The sequence below is a fragment of the Phacochoerus africanus genome, chromosome 3 (genome assembly GCF_016906955.1).
Source record: "Phacochoerus africanus isolate WHEZ1 chromosome 3, ROS_Pafr_v1, whole genome shotgun sequence".
NCBI classification, from domain to species: Eukaryota; Metazoa; Chordata; class Mammalia; order Artiodactyla; family Suidae; genus Phacochoerus; species Phacochoerus africanus.
Genome location: NC_062546.1, coordinates 165,265,829 through 165,287,696, shown reverse-complemented (window position 1 = coordinate 165,287,696; position 21,868 = coordinate 165,265,829). Strand labels below are relative to the sequence as shown.

The following is a 21,868-nucleotide window of genomic DNA, read 5'->3' as shown; positions in this document are numbered from 1 at the left end:
GTTTTATATACTCATGTTTAAGATTTATGATTTCATATGGTGATGTATTAATTACATTCTGAAGGAGTAAAGTCTTTATTTTTGCATTTCTTGCAAAAACGTTATAACATTATCTCATTATATTTTATACAAAATAATTGAAAACATGGCAGGTTGATGACTTTTTGTCTTCCCACAATTTTTAAAGCCAATAAAACTCTAAGCAGTCATTTCGGAAATATGTTCAAGCAGAATAAATTTCAAATTGTCATGTTTAGATCAGTAATTCTGGAAGGAAATTATCAGAAAGTAGCTATCTAGAATGGAACTATTTTTGAAAACTGGTTATAGTAGGTACATTGGTTTCTTATGAAGAAAGATACCAGTATCTATAGAATTTTTTTTTTTTTGTCTTTTTAGGGCCACACCAGCAGCATACGGAGGTTCCTAGGGGTCAAATCAGAGCAGTAGCCGCTGGCCTACGCCACAACCACAGCAATGCCAGATCCAAGCCGCGTCTGTGACCTACACCACAGCTCATGGCAACACTGGATCTTTAACCCACTGAGCGAGGCCAGGGATCAAACCTGCATCCTTATGGATGCTAGTCAGATTCATTTCCTCTGAGCCAGGATGGGAACTCCCAGTAACTGTAGAATTTTATAGGGACCATATCTGTCTTTAAAATCCAACAGTCAATTCTTTTCAAATTGTTGTTAAGTTTACCATGTTTATGATGAACTCATTTCTGACTCATCATGCTGCTTTGTTACAAAGATTAATAAATCTGAGTGGAGATTTCTGTTAACTGGTGGCATTGGACTGGATAATCCTCATGCCAACCCTTGTCCGTGGCTTCCTCAAAAGTCTTGGGATGAAATATGTCGACTAGATGATTTGCCTGCCTTCAAAACCATTCGTAGGGAGTTTATGCACCTAAAGGATGGATGGAAAAAAGTCTATGATAGTTTGGTATGTTTTTAACCCTCTTATTTCAAAGTTTTTGAGTGGAGAAAATAATGTTAAATAATCCTTATATTTGAATGAAAACAAGATTTAAGTACGCTTTTAACAACTGGTCAGGTATTAAAATCAATGTTTCAACATTGATTATCCCCACCTTCTGAATTGGTGGTTCTGTTTCCACTTCTATTTGACTTCCTCAAAATGTGTAGGGGTGCAAAAAACTTCATAGTCCTTAAAATACTCTTTGAATTTCGATGCCAGGTTTTTATTTATTACCAACTTAGCCTAAGGCAATAATAATGGAAGATGAGTTAAAATTGTACCAAATAGCTATCGTTTAAGTTTTCTGACTGCAGGATACAAGCTAATATTTTTGTCATTGGAAGGGCAAGAAAAGCTAATAGTTCTCAAATTTATTTATGGGACCTTGTCTTGCTAATTGGAGACTGTTATAGCTAACACATGCCATGATATGCAATTTTCTTCCTGGAATATATAGATATTGTTGCCTTCCCCCATTATTTCTTTAGTACAAGGGCTAATATTAGGCTGATTCTCAGTTAATTTTTTCTATTGTTTCTACCCTTTGGACATTCTGCTTTCCTTGGGTTTAATATGCAACAGCTCTGTTTGAGAGAGGTGGGAGGAGCCAGATATGTAGAGAACATGTTTTATTCAGTTAGGTATTTATTATATTTACATGATAGTAAGATTGTGCCTACATATTAATTCAATATTCTGGTCTTGATGTATGTTTTGATATGTAGCTCATTCTAATTTAAATAGAAATTTCACTGTGCTGAAGCATGGAGATCTCTAATCAGAGATATCACATAGCCTTCCCTGAAGTTTCAAAGATACAAATGTCTCTCTTTTTTTCAAGGTTTATCCCTCCTCCTGGGATCTTGATACCTCTCTTCTTGTATATTTTTATTGGTACACTTTGACTTCTTTATTATACACATTTTCAAATGTCTTATTAAAAAGATAGCAAAATTTTTTCAAAACAAGAAGTAGCACAATAAAATTTAGTACAATATCCTTTTTCCTTCTTTTGTAATAAATGTTTACTTTATAAATAAATTTTATATCTATTTTTATTTACTTTTATAAATAGATAATGAGAGTAGTTGGTAGGTTTTTAAAAAATTCCTTTGGCGAAATAACGGAAAAAATGCTCCTAATGCATGTTTATTTTTTAATAACAGAGATCACTTTGTCTGTTGTTTAGTATTCATATTGATATTAACCTGCTTAATTCTTGTCCCAGTTTTTATTTTTTTAATGACATTTAAATTTTTCTTTTTATTTCTTATTTTATAACTTTGCCCCCAACCTAATAAAATTTACATTAGCATTCTTGATTTCTTTTAGGCACTATATGTTTTCTTTTAAAGTTGGTATAAAAGTCAAATTACTGGGGCTTTTATTAGAAATAATCTTCCAAATAAAATTGAATTGTATCCACTGTCATTTTAGGAACCACATCATGAGGTTTTTCCTGATGATTGGGAAGATAAAACGAGTGAGTTTCAAAGGATGCTTATCATTCGTTGCTTGAGGCCAGACAAGGTAAATGTGGGCTTTGAAAGCAGCCCGAGACTCCAGTCCCTCTTTATGTGATCATGGTGGGGAGTAGGGGGAAGTAGGGGAGGTTGAAGGAGCTTGGGGGAAATAACCGTACTTCCTTCTAAGGCAGCCATTTTTCAACAAGTTTGTATATTTCTTAAAACAACATTAAATTAGTAACCCATCCCACTGTATTTTACAGTTTTATTTGTTACAATTCTTCCTTTTAATGTATGCTTCCCCCAAGTCCTCACAGTCTACGTCCTTTACATGTAGTAATCTCACTTTTATTTTTATTGCTTTGATAAAATTAATCAATGTTGTTTACGTGAAGCTGATTTACTAGAATTTCTGGCTCTTCAAATGCTATCCTATACAGAGTTCTTTGTTGGGTTTTGGAAAGCTAGGAGAATATTACTTTAAAGTCAGTCATCATTGCTGACTATGAGGGAAAATGTAAATGCTGTTAGTTTTCATTTCTTAAAATAATAAATTATATAACCAGCAAATCAGCTGACCTGTTATATCAGCAAATTATGGTACTCCTTACCATCCTCATTTGTATTATTGAACTCCATTTGAAAACAAATTCACTTAAGTGTAAAGACCCATATCCAGAGAGATTCACAAACTCTGAGAAATGTAGGCTTTAGGAATGCTAGAAAAATATTGGCAATATCTAATTGTGTACTGTTACTACTCAAGTAAAAGTAATACTTGAGTAATTACTTTTACTTTTAAAAGTAGTTATTTCAGGAGTTCTCACTGTGGCACGGTGGGTTAAGAATCCAACTTCAGTGGCTTGAGTGGTGGGTTCGATCCCTGCCCTGGTGCAGTGGGATAAAGGATCCAGTGTTGTTGCAGTGTAGGTTGGATTTGGTCCCTGGCCTGGGAAATTCCATATGCCATGGGTATGACCATTAAAAAAAAAAAAGTAGTTATTTCAAAACTTATTATATTCATAATTTAAGTTGCTCAGGAATATAAGACAGTAATTCCAGTCTTACAAAAAAAAAGAAAAGTAAAACTTAGATGGTAAAAGCAATATATCTTTTTAAAAAGTTTTTCTACACCCAGTGATAATATAGGGCCCCTAAAAGTCATAATGCTGCCACGCTCTTAGATGCTGGAAGGACCGCCAGTTGTTGAAGGTCATGATTAAACTGATGAAACATCCTTCCCCTTGGCAGCCCTTTTAAAAATGAATCTTCACTGCAACTCACTGAAACTTCAGTGTTAAGCCTCAGAAGTTTCTACTTCAAATATTAAATATGGAAGAATATAAAATGCTTCAAACTCTTGCCTAATATGGCTTCCTCCTTTAAAACCTTTTATGAACATTTCCAAAGGTTTTTACTTTCTTTTATAAGCTAAAGCCTATTCTACTGAATGACTCTACATCCACCCTTGACCTTCTCCCCTCAATGTTTGACAAAGAAGTTTCTGTTCATTTTTATATTGTCTAATTAAAAATGATTAATGAGCCATTTTCCTAATTGCGGCAGTTTAAGCTATAAATATCTTCCCAGTTTTATGTTTTTAAAAATTTGATATTTTAATCTCAAAATACATTGAACTACCAAGTAGATCAAATATTACTTTCTGTAGTCTCTCTTCTTCTTAAAGTCTTTTGGGGGGGGGGGAGGTGGGCAATTAGAGATTCAAGCTGGAGGATTTTTAGATTGTATCTTTTTGTTGTTAAATCAACTGAGGTTAAACTTAGGGTTTCATACTTCTCTTAGCTACTCTGTATGGCACTTTAGCACCTTGTCTTACAACATTTTTTATATGCTTTCAAACCTCCTATAGAGTTTCCCTTGAATAGGTGGCGAATGTAGACATTAATGCTACTCACCAGTATTTCTGGTTCCCCTCTTCTGCGTACACTCAAGGTGAAGGCACTGTAACCATAAACCTTTCTTTGGCCAGGAAAATGTGAGCCAGAGTGTGAGGGAAGAAGCACTTAACTACCAGTGTGAGGTTCTCCAGGGCATTCCCCCTGCCATCAAAATTGTGGAATCATATGTTGACATTTAAGTACCATAAACAGGCTGGAATGCTGACCCATCACAGGGAGAGTTAGTTGCCTGGGCATGACTTTGCTGGGAGAGTTAGTTGCCTGGGCATGACTTTGCTGGGAGAGTTAGTTGCCTGGGCATGACTTTGCTGGGATAAGAACTAAGCTTTTGCTGTGTTAAACTACTGAGATCTGGAAATTGTTTGCTACTGCAGTGTAATTCAGTTTATCCCAAGTGATCACCTAGTTACCATTATCTATACTATCACACTCATAATCCTTAATATAGAAATAATTATTAGTATGCTCTTATATTACTGACAACCTCAAACCCTTCAATTTTGCTAGTATTAGGTATTTTAATTTCTAATGGTAGATTGCTGACTTTAGAATCTATGTATTTAAAAATAATATAGGGCTACTACACTTTTAAAAGAATAGTTTCCCAAGACAAAATGGTATTAACAAGAAACTGGTCAAATATAAATTAACATGTTTATCTGGTTCTCTGACCTCAGATAAATCCTATAGGCACTTGCAATACACAGAAAAACATACATAGAGGACCACAAACTTCTTGTCTGCCTTTGGGAAGATGGTTGTCTAAATTAGTCTGTAATTTTTGTTACTGACAGATTTCATTTTATAAATCTGATGCTAGTATAATCAGATTGCAGAAGCAAAACTCAATTCAATTGCCTTCCAAAGTGAATAGCTTGCTCAGCTTCACTTACCTCAAGAATTACAGCTCAGTCTTGGAAGAAAGCAAGTCTTACTAAGTTTTAACTTAACGTTAGAAAGGAAACCATGAGGAGTTCCCATTGTGGCACAGTGGGATCGGGGGCATCTCTGCAGCACCAGGACTCAGGTTCGATCCCCAGCCAGCACAGTGAGTTAAAGGATCCAGTGTTGCTGCATCTGTAGTGAAGGTTACATATGTGGCTGGAATCTGGCCTAGGAATTCCCTATGCTGGCCTAGGAATTCCCTATTCCCTATGGGCAGTCAAAAGAGAAAAGGAAACAAAGAAATAAGTCTATGCTCATCCCCCTGTGTAGACCCCTAACAGGGGGACACTAACAAAAAAATCACTTTACACCAGCCATGTATGCTCAATGGATAATACCAGACAAAACCGCACACAGGGAGTTCCCGTCATGGCGCAGTGGTTAACGAATCTGACTAGGAACCATGAGGTTGCAGGTTTGGTCCCTGCCCTTGCTCAGTGGGTTAACGATCCGGCGTTGCCGTGAGCTGTGGTGTAGGTTGCAGACGCAGCTCTGATCCCGCGTTGCTGTGTCTCTGGCGTGGGCCGGTGGCTACAGCTCCGATTCGACCCCTAGCCGGGGAACCTCCATATGCCGTGGGAGCAGCCCAAAGAAATAGCAAAAAAAGACAAAAAAAAAAACAAAAACAAAAACAAAAACCGCATACAGAGCAGAGGCCACTCAGAAGTCAAGCTCCGTAAAAGTACAACAATGCACTTGAAAGCCATGTGCTTTCATTTTGTTTGTAAAATTGTAATTTAGTAAAGAAGTTAGCTTTGATGTGACATCACTTATAGGTGGAATCTTTAAAAAGGATACAAATGAACTTATCTGCAGGACAAAAACAGACACATAAACTTTGGAAAGAAATGTTTATGGTTACCAAAGGAGAGAGGTGAGAGGGAGGGATGGCTAGGGGTTTGGGATTGGCATGTGCACACTGTGGTATATGGAATGGTTGGCAAATGGGGACCTGCTGTACAGCACAGGGAGCTCTACCCAATATTATGTGATAATCTTAATGGGAGAAGAATCTAAAAAATAATGGATTGTATGTATGTATAACTAATTCACTTGTTGTATAGCAGAAAATATCACAACATTGTAAATCAACTATACTTCAATGAAACTTTAACATTTTTTTAAAAATCAAAATAAATTTAAAAAGAAAGTAAAAAAAGAATTTAGCCTTGAGAAGAGAGAGGTTATTGGCAGAACATTATAAATCAGCTATAGTAGAAAAAATAAATATCTTACCAAAAAAAAGAGATGATTTAAAAAAAATCATTTTATTTTCCTTTGTTTTGTTTTTAATCTGGTAAGAAGAGATAAGCCATAAAGAGAATAATAGGTAAAAGAGCAAGGACAAGCCCTGAGACAGGCAATTAGGATATTTTTAGTTTTCCACCATAAGCTTGATATCTGTGCCCATTCAAAATATCTGGAACATGGGAGTTCCCATTGTGGCTCAGCGGTAATGAACCAGATTAGTATCCATGAGGATGTGTGTTCGACCCCTGGCCCAGCTCCATGGGTTAAGGATTGGGTGTTGCTGTGAGCTGTGGTATAGGTCACAGGTGCATCCCTAAAAAGCAAAAAAAAAAAAAAAAAATCTGGAACATGAAATAACTTATCTAGAAATGAATCTTTATGTATAGGTGAATTTATTATTCTGTGTTTTTTGTTTAGAACTTCTGTAATTAGAATCCCATCTTCATCAAAGAAAGCCTAATTTATTCATTCATTCGTTCAATAGATATTTATTGTGCAGGAACAATATATGAGTAGTCTTGTTAGGTAGATCTGAACCAACATGGCACTTATATATTTGTTATTACTCTTCTCTACTTTTCCATATTTTTTAATTTTTTAAAATTTGTTATTGAAGTATAGTTGATATACAATGTACTAGTCTTTGGTGTATAGCAAAATGATTCGGTTATACATATATGTGTATATTCTCCTTCATATTCTTTTCCATCATGGTTTATTACAGGATACTGAATATAGTTCCCTGTGCTATACAATAGGACTTCATTGTTAATTTTATATATAGTAGTTTGTGTCTGCTATTCCCAAACTCCTAATTTATCTCTCCCCCTCTATCATCAGGTTGTTTTGTGTGCCTGTAAGCCTATTTCTGTTTTATGAAAATATTCATTTGTATCATATTTTAGTTTGCACGTATAAGTGATATGATATTTGCCTTTCTCTGTCTGACCTCACTTAGTATGATAATCCCTAGATCCATCCATGTTGTTGCAAATGGCTTATTTCATTATTTTTATGGCTGAGTAGTATTCCATTGTGTATATGTACCAACCATACCAACCATGTCTTCTTTATCCATTCCTCTGTCAATGGACATTTAGGTTGTTTCCAGTGGACTATTTATACCTTTGCATGTTTAAATGAATCTAGAAAACTGTTGGGGAAGGATTAAAAATTTTAATTTAAGCATAGATATTTCTTCACTGTTTCTCAGTCCCCGACTCTGACATCCTCAGTCTCTCTCTCTCTTCCCTACCCCCCACCCCCCAACACACACACACACATACACACAAACACCAGGGCTGACATTGTTCTTAAAGTATTATGACAGGTCAATGATTTTTACTTATTAAAACTTGTAGGGGAGTTCCCGTCATGGCTCAGCAGAAACGAATCTGACTAGTATCCATGAACACGAAGGTTTGATCCCTGGCCTTGCTCAGTGGGTTAAGGATCCAGCATTGCCGTGAGCTGTGGTGTAGGTCGTGGCTTGGATCTGGTGTTTCTGCGGCTGTGGCGTAGGTTGGCAGCTACAGCTCCAATTAGACCCCTAGCCTGGGAACTTCCATATGCCATAGGTGCAGCCCTAAAAAAGACAAAACGAAAACAAAAGCCACTTTGTGTGAGTAGATGTTTCAGAGAGTACACTATTAAAATTTGGAAATATTTGTAACTTTCTTCAGAGAATACTGTCTTTTTGAAATTCTTGGTATCTGCAAATTGCTCCTGCTGTTTGCTTTAAGTACAAAAAAGTCATAGGCTGGTGGAGTTGCCCTCCTAATTTAAAGTTCCATGCTTGAGATAGAAGCAGGTGTCCAGTTGAAATGATTCTGAAACTTTCAAAAAATTCTTTGTGTTCTTGTCACTCATTTGCGCCATCGCCCAGAGATGCCAGGTGTAGACCTTTCACCAGAAAGAAGGAAAGCTGTACCTGGGGCTGTATATCAGTCACGCTGCTTAATGCATTTCCACTCCTGCTTCAGTGCTTGAAAGTCACCCCCAAGCCCCAAAGTTCTACTCTTTCTCAAACATGCTCCCAGAAAATGCACACTTGTGTTATCAGAAAATTTATGCAATGTAGTTTTAGCTGTTTCTTAGGAGTATGGCTTGTTTCTCTTTCACAATACTTTTCCTTTTTCAGCTATATCACTTCTTTCTTGGTGGTATAGTATTATATAAACCATGCTAGAATTTCTACTTTTGAGTTGTGGACTTTGGAACATAGCCTTTTAAAACTTAAGAATTAATGTTTCTTATATTCTTCATCCAGGACGTGTTAAATACTCACTAAAATGAAGAAAAATGCCTTTAAATTCTGGCATCACTAACCACTCACCTTTTATTATTTAAATAACATTTAGTTTCTTTCCATCTAAAAGACAACTATATAAAGTAATGCCTTTGACTCTTTACCAATCTTTTTCAATACCTAAGTGAATGTAGATAGAATCCATTGTTTTAATTTTTTTTTGTCTTTTTGCCTTTTCTTGGGCCGCTCCCGCGGCATATGGAGGTTCCCAGGCTAGGGGTCTAATTGGAGCTGTAGCCGCCGGCCCACGCCAGAGACACAGCAACGCAGGATCCGAGCCGCGTCTACAACCTACACCACAGCTCACGGCAACGCCGGATCGTTAACCCACTGAGCAAGGGCAGGGACCGAACCCGCAACCTCATGGTTCCTAGTCGGATTCGTTAACCACTGTGCCACGACAGGAACTCCTTAATTTTTTATTTTTAAGGCCACACCCAAGGCACCCATAAATTTCCTGTCTAGGAGTCAAATCACACCTTCAGCTGCACACTAAAGCTGCAGCTTGCAGCAACATTAGATCCTTAACCCACTGAGCAAGGCTAGGGATCAAATCTACATCCTCACAGATACTATGTCAGGTTCTTAACCCACTGTGCCACAACAGGAACTCTAGAGTCCATTGTTTTAAAGCACAGTTGAGGAGTTCTCTTGTGGTTCCAGGGTTTAAGGAGCCAGTGTTGTCGCTGCTGTGGTGCAGATTCAGTCCCTGGCCTGGAAACTTCCATAAGCCATAGGTGCAGCCAAAAATCAATCAATAAATAATAAAATACCTTCAAATGTGATGCTTTTAATGTTTTAGGCAGATTTTAAATATTCCTTCGAATATATTCTTGTCCTTTCTAGGTTATTCCAATGCTACAAGAATTTATAACCAACAGATTGGGGCGTGCATTCATTGAACCACCTCCATTTGATCTGTCCAAGGCATTTGCTGACAGTAACTGCTGTGCACCACTGATTTTTGTGCTCTCTCCTGGGGCGGATCCCATGGCTGCTCTTCTAAAATTTGCTGATGACCAGGTACCTTAAAACTCTATTTTGTTTTCTGCTGCTTCTAACTGCTTGTGTCAGTCTGCTGTGGACATTCAGGCAGGGCCTACTCCTCCACTGCTCCCATAAGTCAAGTTCTCTTCCAGAATGGAATTCAGGTGGTAACAGCCCTAGAAATAAAGACCAGGGAGTCATAGACATGGTATCAGGAAGATGCAGATGATTTAGGATGTAGGAGAAATGCATTCCAAGTAAATATTCCCACAGGATTCTTTAAATAAACTCGAATGGGAATTAGGAGCTAATGGGTTTTTCCCCTTCTGAATTTTAGGTAGTAGCCAAATTAGTTAAAATATAATTATTCAAAAATTTGGAGGGAGCTGGGCAAGTTCATTTGTCTATTCATAGTTTTCTTTTCGGCTTTGAATAGGAGTTGCTGCATGATAACCAGGCTCTTCCATCACTTCCTCATAGTAAAAGTCTTCTTCATTTTTTCCTGTCCTTATCTCAACAATCAAAAACCCTACAGACATTTCCGTTTATTACTGTGACTGTTCCCTACTTGAACTGGCTTGCTTTTTATCTGTTTATTGGCTTCTTAATCAGTAAGAGGTTTCTAGGGCTCTATGTGTTTGGGAACTTTGGGAGTTGCTATATCATTAAATTTTAATATATTTAATATTAACACTTCCTGTCATGATGTTATTGATACTTCTGTAAAATGTGATTTTAAATAACTTCTTCCCTATTCTCGTACACAGGGATATGGAGGATCAAAGCTTAGCTCTTTATCTCTTGGTCAAGGCCAAGGGCCCATAGCTATGAAGATGTTAGAAAAAGCTATCAAAGAAGGAACATGGGTTGTTCTTCAGAATTGTCACCTCGCCACCTCTTGGATGCCAACCCTTGAGAGAGTTTGTGAGGTAAAAATGCTAGTGTATTTCTGTGAGATTGTGTCCCCTTATATAATTGGTAATAGACATACCATCTAAGTAACTCCATTCCCATCCTCTAATCTGAGGGTTGCAGGTTAGCAGCAAGGCTGGATTACAGGGGAGATGGGCTCCTATGGGGATCCGGAGGACAGCACATGGCTAACCTCACCAGATCCCTTCTACCACGGGCAAGGGTTCATTCTATGTGTCAGAAAGCTCTTTAATCCAGAGGATCCGTCTCAAAGATGGGAGCAGGAGTTCCCGTCGTGGCTTGGCAGTTAATGAACCCGACTAGTATCCATGAGGACACGGGTTTGATCCTTGGCCCCACCCAGTGGGTTAAGGATCTGGCGTTGCTGTGAGCTGTGGTGTAGGTTGCAGATGCAGCTCGGATCTTATATTGTTGTGGCTGTGGCATAGGCCAGCAGCTACAGCTCCAATTCTACCCCTAGTCTGGGAATCTCCATATGCCGCAGATGTTACCCCAAAAAGACAAAAAAATAAAAATAAAAAAGATGGGAATAAACCACAAGGTAGACAGAAACCAATTTACTTGTGGCAGCAGTGGATCAAAAACAACAAAGAAGTCTTTTCAGGGTGAAATTTGTGTGGTTCCTCCAAACCAAAAGGCTTCCGGATGTAACTTTTCTTTAACTCACGTCTCACCCACTCAGTCGGTGCCCCTGCCACAGAGGTTGAATCTGAAGCCAAAGAGCACTCCTCACACCCTCCTGGCAGTGGATCACTGTACTTCCCTATTTTGGTAGGCAGAATTTCCTGGATGAAAACCCCACGTAGCTCAACTGAGTAAATAGAGAACCTGGAGTTTGATTTCAAAAAACAGAGAAAAATGTATCCACTGTAATGACATGTGACTCCAGCCCTCTCCTAACTCACATCCCTTAGGCTACTAAATTGACATAACTTTCCCTATCCAGGCATCCAGCTGATACTTAGGGAGCAGATGCATTGTTCTTCATGCCACTTGTCACCATTTTATTTTGTCTGCATCTCCCACTAGAATGTGAGCACTATTTTGTTCTCTGGTTTATCTCTAGCACCTTGAATAGTGCCTGGCTCATAGGACGGAATCAATAAATACTTAACTGACCTAGTGAATGAATAATGCCTCACCATTTAAAACCTTTTGATGGGAGTTCCCGTCGTGGCGCAGTGGTTAACGAATCCGACTAGGAACCATGAGGTTGCGGGTTCGGTCCCTGCCCTTGCTCAGTGGGTTAAGGATCCGGCGTTGCAGTGAGCTGTGGTGTAGGTTGCAGACGCGGCTCGGATCCCGCGTTACTGTGGCTCTGGCGTAGGCTGGTGGCTACAGCTCCAATTGGACCCCTAGCCTGGGAACCTCCATATGCCGCGGGAGTGGCCCAAGAAATAGCAACAACAACAACAAAAAGACAAAAAAAAAACAAAAAAAAACCTTTTGATGGCTTCCCACTGTGTGAAGACAAAGTTCACAGCCCGTCCTAGCTTAAAATGCCCTTCATCTGAACTTGGCTGCCTCTCCCGTTCTGTCTCAGGCCACTTTCCATCCTGACTTCTGTGCTCTAGTGATGTGACCTTCTTTTCACTTTCACTGGGGTAGCACACTTTCTCAAGAATGTCTGCCTCCATAATTGATGTTATTTCTCTCCGAAAAACTCTCCTTTAATATTTTTTGGCCTTACTAACATCTACTCATGCTTCAGGCCTTACATTAGAGGCTTTATATATGTGTCTGTTTCCTCATGCTTCCCCTATCTCTAGGTCTTTCTCATGACCTGTTGAATTATCGCATACATGTCTATCAGAGAGTCATCTAGGAGAGAAGAGCTGTCCCCAGTGGATGGTGAACTTGGCCCAAAGTCCCATGAGTCATGCTATTCAAGTCACTGGGCGTAGGGCAGCTGTAGGAGGAAAAGATGGTGGCTTCGCCATTTATTAAAGAAGATACCTAAGCATCCTACAGATTTCCCTGCCCGTCCCTTCACCACATGAATGTACAAATATTTTTTTTAACTGTTAAAGATTTGCAATTTAAAAATATAGAAACCACTGACGTGGACAATTGGAGGAGTTAGCATTAGGGAGTGGGTTACAACAGGAGGGAAGGAAAGACCCTTGATAATTATTCCAAGGCCCTGTGCAGCCTTCATAACGGTCATTAGTGAGGGTTCTGTCATCCTCCACAGAGCTGGCCTGACTATCCCCATAAACAGTGTCGCTAATAGTGATATGGTTTAATGCTTCAGGATATACTAGTTCTCCTCATCTTTCAAAAACCTCTTTTTTTATGCCTATTTGGTTTAATATTGATTTTTCTGAATGCATTGCTTATTCTCACAACCTGGTTACAGCAAGAAGAAGGCATCATTCTTGATCTGGATCTAGGGCAGAGAAATATTTCTGTAAATATTTCAGCAACATCAGTGAAGATACAAGATTTGGGGGAATGTCTTCATCTTTACTGGGGCCAACTCTGGGTTATGTAATGCCTTTGTAAACCTTCCAGTCACGTGATTTAATTGTATCAGGGAGGATGGTGACAGTCTGGGCCTTGTCAGTGTAAAATGTTGTTTCAGGAACAGAATTGGATTTTTACGGCTTTTGCCTTAAACTGCAGCAATAAGCTATATTTTGTAAAAATGCTTCCTCCCACTTGCAGCCCATCCCATGCGCATGCTATCTAGAGATTATTCTTGCATTTTATGTACTCTTTTGTATCTCATTTCTTTCTTTTTTTTTTTTTTTTCTGCAGGAGTTAAGTGCAGAAACAACACACCCAGATTTCCGAATTTGGCTGACAAGTTACCCATCTCCAACTTTCCCAGTGTCTGTACTGCAGAATGGAGTGAAAATGACCAATGAGGCACCGAAAGGTTTACGGGCTAATATCATTCGATCTTACCTCATGGACCCGATCTCTGACCCTGAGTTCTTTGGCAGCTGCAAAAAGCCTGTTAGTAATGGCTAAGTCTTGTTACCTCAGCCCTGTAAAGCAATTCAAGTGGCCCCTGATGATCCTGGATGTGTGTGCTGAGTAAAACTGAAAATTAAATAGGCCTCCTGCATTGTAGTGCAGTTGGTTTTGATTACTGATTATTGACTGTACTGAAGTCAATTTTATTAATATTTTATTTTAATTTTACCACCAGCCTCATTCCTGCTCAGCTGAGATCTTGTGGGGTGTCATTAATTATGCAGCTTTCTATTTAGAAAGTCAGCTCTAAGCCATTCCCAGTACAGATCTGCAAGGTTGGGAATCTTGTTTCAGGATATTAACTGAGCCCTTTGCTATTTGGAGCCATATCTTTAAATTAAAACATAAAAATATTTCCTCCATATAACTATAATGAGAGCCAAAATGATTTTACTCCCTGATTGATGGGGCTCATAAGAGTCTTTTTTTTTTTTTTCCAGCATCACCCGGCAAGCAGGGAAGCCACCCACTGCTTTCATGATTAGAATTCTGTATGTGAATGTCTGTGACCTAAAATTGTTTCACAGTGTTTTGCCGTAATTAAAAATGGAAGGGTTTCTTTTTAAGAGAGGTTGTGAACCTTGGTAAATTTTTGCCATTAAAAAACTCACACTCTTGGTGTTGGAATATGTTTTCAGTACACATCAAAAGATTGCCTTAAGAATGAAGAAGTGCTTTCATTAAATGAAAATCTGGGGTACTGAAAAACAAAAGAGGGCCTGTATTTAAAATTAAGTCACACCTTATCCTGAGCATCCGAGACCTTCTATAGGACAAAATTTTGCATTTATTTGGCCCAGAGAGAGCAGGTTACTCCTAGGTAAGTGGTGAGGGCATTTCTGCACATGATGGCTGGACAGAAGCCCTTTTGCAAAATTTTACTCCCCCGCCCGTTCTTCTAGATCCAGAGGTCTCTCTAGCGGTAGTCACAGGCATGAGAAGTCCAAACCAAAACCTCAGATTACCAAAGCAGCACACCATAATTCTTCTGTTTTGACCTTTTATTTGGAAATCATTTTAAACTTGAAGTTGCAAGTATAAAAGTAGTACAAAGAACCATCTTATGCTCTTTACCTGTATTTGCCTCCCATTACCATGACCATCTACAGGTAAGTTACTTAAGTCACTGTCCTTTATTCCTAAATAAATACTGCAGTGTATATGTCTTAAGAATAGAGAGAGTATCTTTCTCATTACAGTTATTATTTTAGCAAATTTAACAAGAATGCACTATCATATCTAATCTCCTGTTTGTGTCCCCCGTTTGTCAGTTGATGTCCTTTAGAGCATTTTCCCTGTTCACCATGGATTGATCCAGGGTTGGTATCACATTCAGTTGCCATGTCTCCTTTTCTTCTTTAATCTGGACCATGGCCTCAGCCTTTCTCTGTCTTTGATGACGCTGACATTTCTGAAGGATTCATCGCCCCCTGTTGTTTTTAATAGAACATTTCTCACTCTGGGCTTGTTTATTTCCTCGTGACTTGGTTCAAGTTCTCCATCCTCATCCACACTATGACATGGGTGAAGTCACATCCTCGGAATATCTCATGATGCCTGTTTATCCCTAACTGATGATACCAATTTTGTTCACCCAGACAAAATGTGATTTGATTTTTTTCACTATATAACGGCTTTGCCCCTTGAAGCCAATAATCAGTCTGTGAGGAGACATTTTGGACCATGCAAATATCCTAGTCCTTGGAGTTCCCTGGTGGCTCAGTGGGTTAAGGATCTGGCAGTGTCATTGCAGCAGCCTGGGTCACTGCTGTGGCATGGGTTCAGTCCCTGGCCCAGGAACTTCCACATGCCACGGATGTGGCCGAAAAAAAAATCCTGTTCCTTATCAAAATCTGCCGCGACCCAGATTTAGTAGCCAATGATGATTCTTGCTTGACCCACTTATTCCCTGTGGCCACTCCAACTCCATTTCTCCCTCCACATTTGACACTTGCCATGCTATTGTCAGCAACAGCCCTCCCTTCTACCCTATTCATCTTTTATTGGTGTGGTCTCATGAATTTTTTTTCCAGTGGTTTACAATTCATTACTATTCTTAAGTCTTTTGTTTAAGTTGTCCCAGAATTGGTCAGTGGAAGATCCTTTTGTACTTGCTGTAGGTCCCATCATTTATTATTTATTTTTCTAGTCCTGGGATCAGCCATGTTTCTGAAGAACCCTGGTTCCTATATAGTGGTGAATGGTATTAGTGACCAAGATCTGGATGCTGGATGAGCTCCTTGCTACTGCATTTACTGTCTGTGATTCTGACCCTTTTCGTGGAGAGAACTTGAAAATATATACATGTATTATATATAGCCATATGTACAAATATATGTATGTACACATAATACATACAAACGAGTCCATGCACACAGAAACACTCATAGCTTTTAGAAATAACAAATTTGTAGCAATACCTCCAACTTCAGTTCACTTGCCCATGGTTCTTTCTTGCTTTTCCTCCTTCCACAGTTGCATGTCCCTTCTGCTACAGTGAGAAGCCTGGCTCCCACTTCAACACACTTATTGATTTGCCCAGTTCACTGATTATCCAAAACAGTTGCAGAATTAGCACAGCATGTTTAACTTTTCTTCTCTCACCTATGTGATTGAATTTATGCTACCTTCTTACTCTCCCTTTCAATTTTATTCCATGAGGGAAAGTGCCCCCCAGCCCTTGGATGAAACTTTGGGCAGTCTTATGGCTTTCCTGGTTACCATCTAGTAATAAAATGACCTGTAGTTATTTCACTGCAAAGCCAATCTTGCTTCAGACACCAGAAAGTGCAACACAATATATTAAGCAATACTTTGAATTTGAATGAATAAGCTACATTATTCAAAATGTAGGTTTCAACTCTGTAGCATCTCACCTTCAGCCTCTAATTGGTGGGCTTCATTCCACTGGGGAAAGAAGATAGAGTTGGCATCTTTCTTTTTTTTATTGTAGTTGTCTTAGTTTCAGGTGTATAGAAAAGTGACTCAGTTATATTTTTTCAAGTTATATTCCATTATATGTTATTACAATATAATGAATATAATCCCTTCTGCTATACAGTAAATAAATCCTTGTTGCTTATCTATCTTATGTTTAATAATTAGTTTAATAGTATCTGTTAATCCCATACTTCTAATTTGCCCCTTCTTCCCTTCCTCTCCCCTTTGGTAACCATAAGTTTGTTTTCTATGTCTGTGAGTCTGTTTTCTATTTTATATATAGATTTGTTTTATTTTTCATATTCTACATACAAGTGATATAATAGTATTTGTCTTTCTCTGACTTATTTCACTAAGTATAATATTCTCTAGGTCCATCCATGTTGCTACAAATGGCAATATTTCATTCTTTTATGTGGCCAAGTAATATTCCATCGTGTATACTGACCCAATCATCTATTGATGGGTGCTTGGGTTGTTCCATGTCTTGTCTATTGTGAATAGTGCTGCTGTGAACATTGGGGTGTGTGATCTTTTTGGCTTAGATTTTTTGAGTTCTTTCTGGATATATATACCCAGGAGTGGAATTGCTGGGTCATATGATAATTCTATTTTTAGGGTTTTTTTTGTTTTTGTTTTTTGTTTTTTTGGCCTTTTTGTCTTTTTGCCATTTCTTGGGCCGCTCCCGCGGCATATGGAGGTTTCCAGGCTAGGGGTCTAATCGAAGCTGTAGCCACCGGCCTATGCTAGAGCCACAGCAACGTGGGATCTGAGCTGCGTCTGCAACCTACACCACAGCTCACAGCAACGCCGGATCCTTAACCCACTGAGCAAGGCCAGGGATCGAACCCGCAACCTCATGGTTCTTAGTCGGATTCGTTAACCACTGCGCCATGACAGGAACTCCCTATTTTTAGTTTTTTAAGGAAACTTCATACTGTTTCACATAGTGGCTGCACCAATTTACACTCCCGCCAGTAGTGTAGGAGGGTACTCTTTTCTTTACACCCTCTCCAGCATTTGGTATTTGTGGTCTTTTTGATGGTGGCCATTTTGACCAGTGTGAGGTGGTACCTCATTGTGGTTTTAATGTGCATTTCTCTAATAACTATTGATGTTGAGCATCTTTTCATGTGCCTGGTGAAGATCTTTCTTTTTGTAACTCCTCCTGCACACGATAGCTGCTGATACTGATCACTCAGATCAGAGCATGTACAGGGGTGAGGCAGGAAAGGCAGAAGTTCCTATTCTGGACTGCTTTAGCCAGAAGCTCTTTGCACTTGGCAGGGATTTAAAGCTGACTTTTTGCCTTGTGAGTTCTTTCATAGGTTCTCTTTTGGCTCCCCTGGCAGACCTCTCTGTGACTCCATCACCCCTGGCTGTGCCTCCCCTGCAGCTGGCTATTTCTGACACTCCAGACTTCACCTCATACAGGCTCTTGCTGTTGGAGTTTCCTTATCCTCCGACACAAGCTCTCTTAAACAGGAAACCTTTAAAATGACCACTGGCTAACACTTCTGGTCCAGCTCCCTGTCTTGCTCCCTGGAATTCACATCAGATTGGCCCACCATCTGAGGGAGGGCTACCCATTTCCATCCCACAGCCCACCATCATATGGCGCCCACATGGCCATAGACTGAGTTTTGCATTTTCCCACTCCATCCCAGCTGCTGGGCACATGTATCAGCTCATGTATCTCTTAAGCTCTATTTTGACCACTTTTACATCCTCTCTGTGGAGGATATAAATGGTAAATATATTACATCGTACTTTTTTTTTCTCTTGCTTTTCAGGGCCGTACCTGCGGCATATGGAAGTTCTCATGCTAGTGGTTGAATGGGAGCTGCAGCTGCTGGCCTACACCATAGCCACAGCAATGCGGGATCCGAGCCACATCTGCAACTTACACCACAGCTCACGGCAATGCCAGATCACTAACCCACTGAACAAGGCCAGGGATGAAACCCATATCCTCATGGATACTAGTCAGATTTGTTTCCACTGCACCACAATGGGAACTCCCACATCGTGCTTTCTAATTTCTAAATCAAGGCTGGCTTTGCAATCGATGGTGACTACTGGACTTTTTTTTTTTTTCCTTGCTTTTTAGGGCCATACCCATGGCATATGCAGGTTCCCAGGCTAGAGGTCCAATCGGAGCTACAGCTGCCAGCCTAAACCACAGCCACAGCAACATCAGATCCCAGCCGCGTCTGCGACCTACACCATAGCTCACGGCAATGCCAGATCTTTAACCCACTGAGCGAGGCCAGGTAGCAAACCTGCAACCTCTTGGTTCCTAGTCAGATTCGTTTCCACTGCGCCACAACAGGAACTCCAATATAGGACTTTCTATTACCTAAGAGTAACCAGAAAAACCATGAGGCTGCCCAAAATTTCAATCTCAAAATGTTTGTAGAGCTTCTTTTTGAGTTGTCTCCTTTGAAATTTCTCTATGGTCATCTGGGACCAAATATTGGAATTCATACTTCTTGCCTTGTGATGCCCAAATTGAAACTCCCAAAACCCTGTAAGGTAATGTTAAATTAGACTAGCCTAGTATGATTTCCGAAGGCATAGTGTACATAGTAGCTGTGTGTATGTCAACTGAATATGCATACAAATGGGTAGTTTTGCCTGAATAGCTGGTAGAAACGGTGAATTCTGTTTTAGTTTTACTTTGAGATGGACATATTTATTAGCAAAATGAATTAATTACTTTCACTTTAAAAATGTGATAAGCATAATGCAATGTTAGGAGAAAAAATAATGATGTTACACCATTTCTTCTCATTACAGGAAGAATTCAAGAAATTACTGTATGGCCTCTGTTTCTTTCATGCTCTGGTGCAAGAGAGACGGAAATTTGGACCCCTGGGGTGGAATATTCCTTATGAGTTCAATGAGACTGACCTGAGAATCAGCGTTCAGCAGCTCCACATGTTCCTGAACCAGTATGAGGTACCGTGAAAGTCCTAGCAAAGGCATTACCTAGTGGCTCTTCATCAGGCTCTGCTTGGACAGTACAAGAGACTTCTGATTAATTTCTATTTTTATAAAACGAATAGCAGGATAGTTCCCAAAAGCTATTAAGTAGGACTTTATTATAACAGGATATTTTAACTGCCAAGGTAGGTAGGTAGTTAGGATGTCAGTTTGTCTATTAGGAACCTGTATTTTATCATTTATTTTGACTCATAAACACCTATGGGAGTCTGAAAAGTGATCTTATTTTGCTTATTTTGAAAAGGATTTGAGAAGACCGTATATCAACTAGTCACTGAAATAAAAACAAAAAACAAACAAACAAAAACAGACTGATTTCCCTCTGTTTTAGAGAATGACTTTATTTTTAGAGACATATCATTGTACTTTTATTCCAGCGTTGGACTATTTATCCTGATAAAACAAGCTGCTTAAGCCATTGGTGTTAACCTGAAAATATAGATTCTGGGAAGGAGCCCAGCAGTGTAATGTCATCGCATCAACCACTTTTCCTCCCCTACAGTTCTCTCCCTCTGTCTCTGTCTCCCTCATGTGTGCACACAGCTATGCACACACACATACACACACTCTCTTTCTTACTCTCTTGGCTACTTATCTATCAATTGGATTTTAACACTGAACTTTTGAAGAATTGCTTGGTAAATCAATCCAGGTGTACTACAGAGAAATGGAGCTTTTTGAAAGCGAATCCTCTAAACGTTGATAGAATATTGTTCAAAATTACTTGGAAGTCTTTAACTAGATTGATCAATCAATGGAGTATCAAAAACTTTTGGTTTTTGAAACTTTTAGTGAACTGTGTTTTTTTAGAAGGCTTACAAGCCAGAAGTCATTGAATTCTGTCTCTCTATTAAAGCAAAGGAAAAAAAAAACAGAACAAAATAAATATTGAGAGTTCAAATGACATATCTAAACTTAGGTAAAGAACATTCAGTCTGGTCATCTGTGTTTCTTTGGACAAATTCGTATTTACCAAAGTGAAATGAGTCAAGAAAGCCTTTGATTTTGCAGCATTAAAATTTGGTAAACATTCAAAAGAAGTATAGATTTGATGAATTTCTTTTCTGTAGTAATATTTATTTTTTAAAAGATACTAAGAATAGAGGCAAAAAGTATAATGATCCAGTGCCTATGGAAGTATTTGAGCTATATAATTATACTTTTCAATACAAACAAAAAGAAGAGCTTCTTTAATTAGCAATTTGTTCAAGCACCATAGAGTATATTCTAATTTAAAATATTATAGTCTGTAGTAAAGAGTCAGTTAAAAGTGTCAGCCATTTAAAATTTAGTAACCATGAAATGAAACTTTGCAAAAGACTATGGACAATTTCACCTTAAAAATTAAAAACAATGAGACCATATTGTAAAGTATATTCTCCAAGAAAATATCAGAGATATTTTCTAAGAAGTTAAAGAACGTGCATATATACTAAGAAAAGTTATCCTGCTTAAACTCTTTAAGATAATTATAAAATTTTTACTTCAATTTTTTTTATTATTGTAAGTAATAATCTTATTTCAAAAGCAATGTTTGGATGGAACTACTTATAGTTCTACCAATATAAAAATAGACTTGTGTGGGGGCATATGTATACACTTTCTATTTTAAAATTCCATAATAATAAATCTTTAGTGCCCCCTTCCCTCTCAAAGTGTTCCAGTTTGGACAATAGCATATTTGGTTGCCACAGCTTTTTAAAGATTTGAGCACAGGAGTTCCCGTCGTGGCGCAGTGTGGTTAGCAAATCCGACTAGGAACCATGAGGTTTCGGGTTCGGTCCCTGCCCTTGCTCAGTGGGTTAAGGATCCGGCGTTGCCGTGAGCTGTGGTGTAGGTTGCAGACGCGGCTCGGATCCTGCGTTGCTGTGGCTCTGGCGTAGGCTGGCAGCTACAGCTCCGATTAGACCCCTAGCCTGGGAACCTCCATATGCCGTGGGAGCGGCCCAAGAAATGGCAAAAAAAAAAAGAAAGATTTGAGCACAAACAAGGAGGTAAATGACTCTGCTGGATGTGATCAGGGAAGAAGGTTCCACAGAGGAGGAAGTGCTTGAGACTTAATGAACAGAAGATTTTTGGGTAGGTGGTGGAAAGAAGCAGCAATAAAATGGTTTTTAAAAAATACAAGTAAGGAAAAAGGTATG

General features: G+C 38.9%; 1 protein-coding gene across 1 annotated transcript in view; it reads left to right on the top strand.

The window, feature by feature from the left end:
- Positions 1-21,868, top strand: part of DNAH7 (dynein axonemal heavy chain 7) — a 275,667-nt gene that overhangs the window by 211,007 nt on the left and 42,792 nt on the right. The window contains exons 52-57 of the mRNA XM_047773110.1: positions 757-951; positions 2,425-2,517; positions 9,723-9,899; positions 10,631-10,792; positions 13,557-13,757; positions 19,518-19,679. Of these exons, the coding sequence (XP_047629066.1) occupies positions 757-951; positions 2,425-2,517; positions 9,723-9,899; positions 10,631-10,792; positions 13,557-13,757; positions 19,518-19,679 (990 nt within the window). The remainder of the gene's footprint in view (positions 1-756; positions 952-2,424; positions 2,518-9,722; positions 9,900-10,630; positions 10,793-13,556; positions 13,758-19,517; positions 19,680-21,868) is intronic.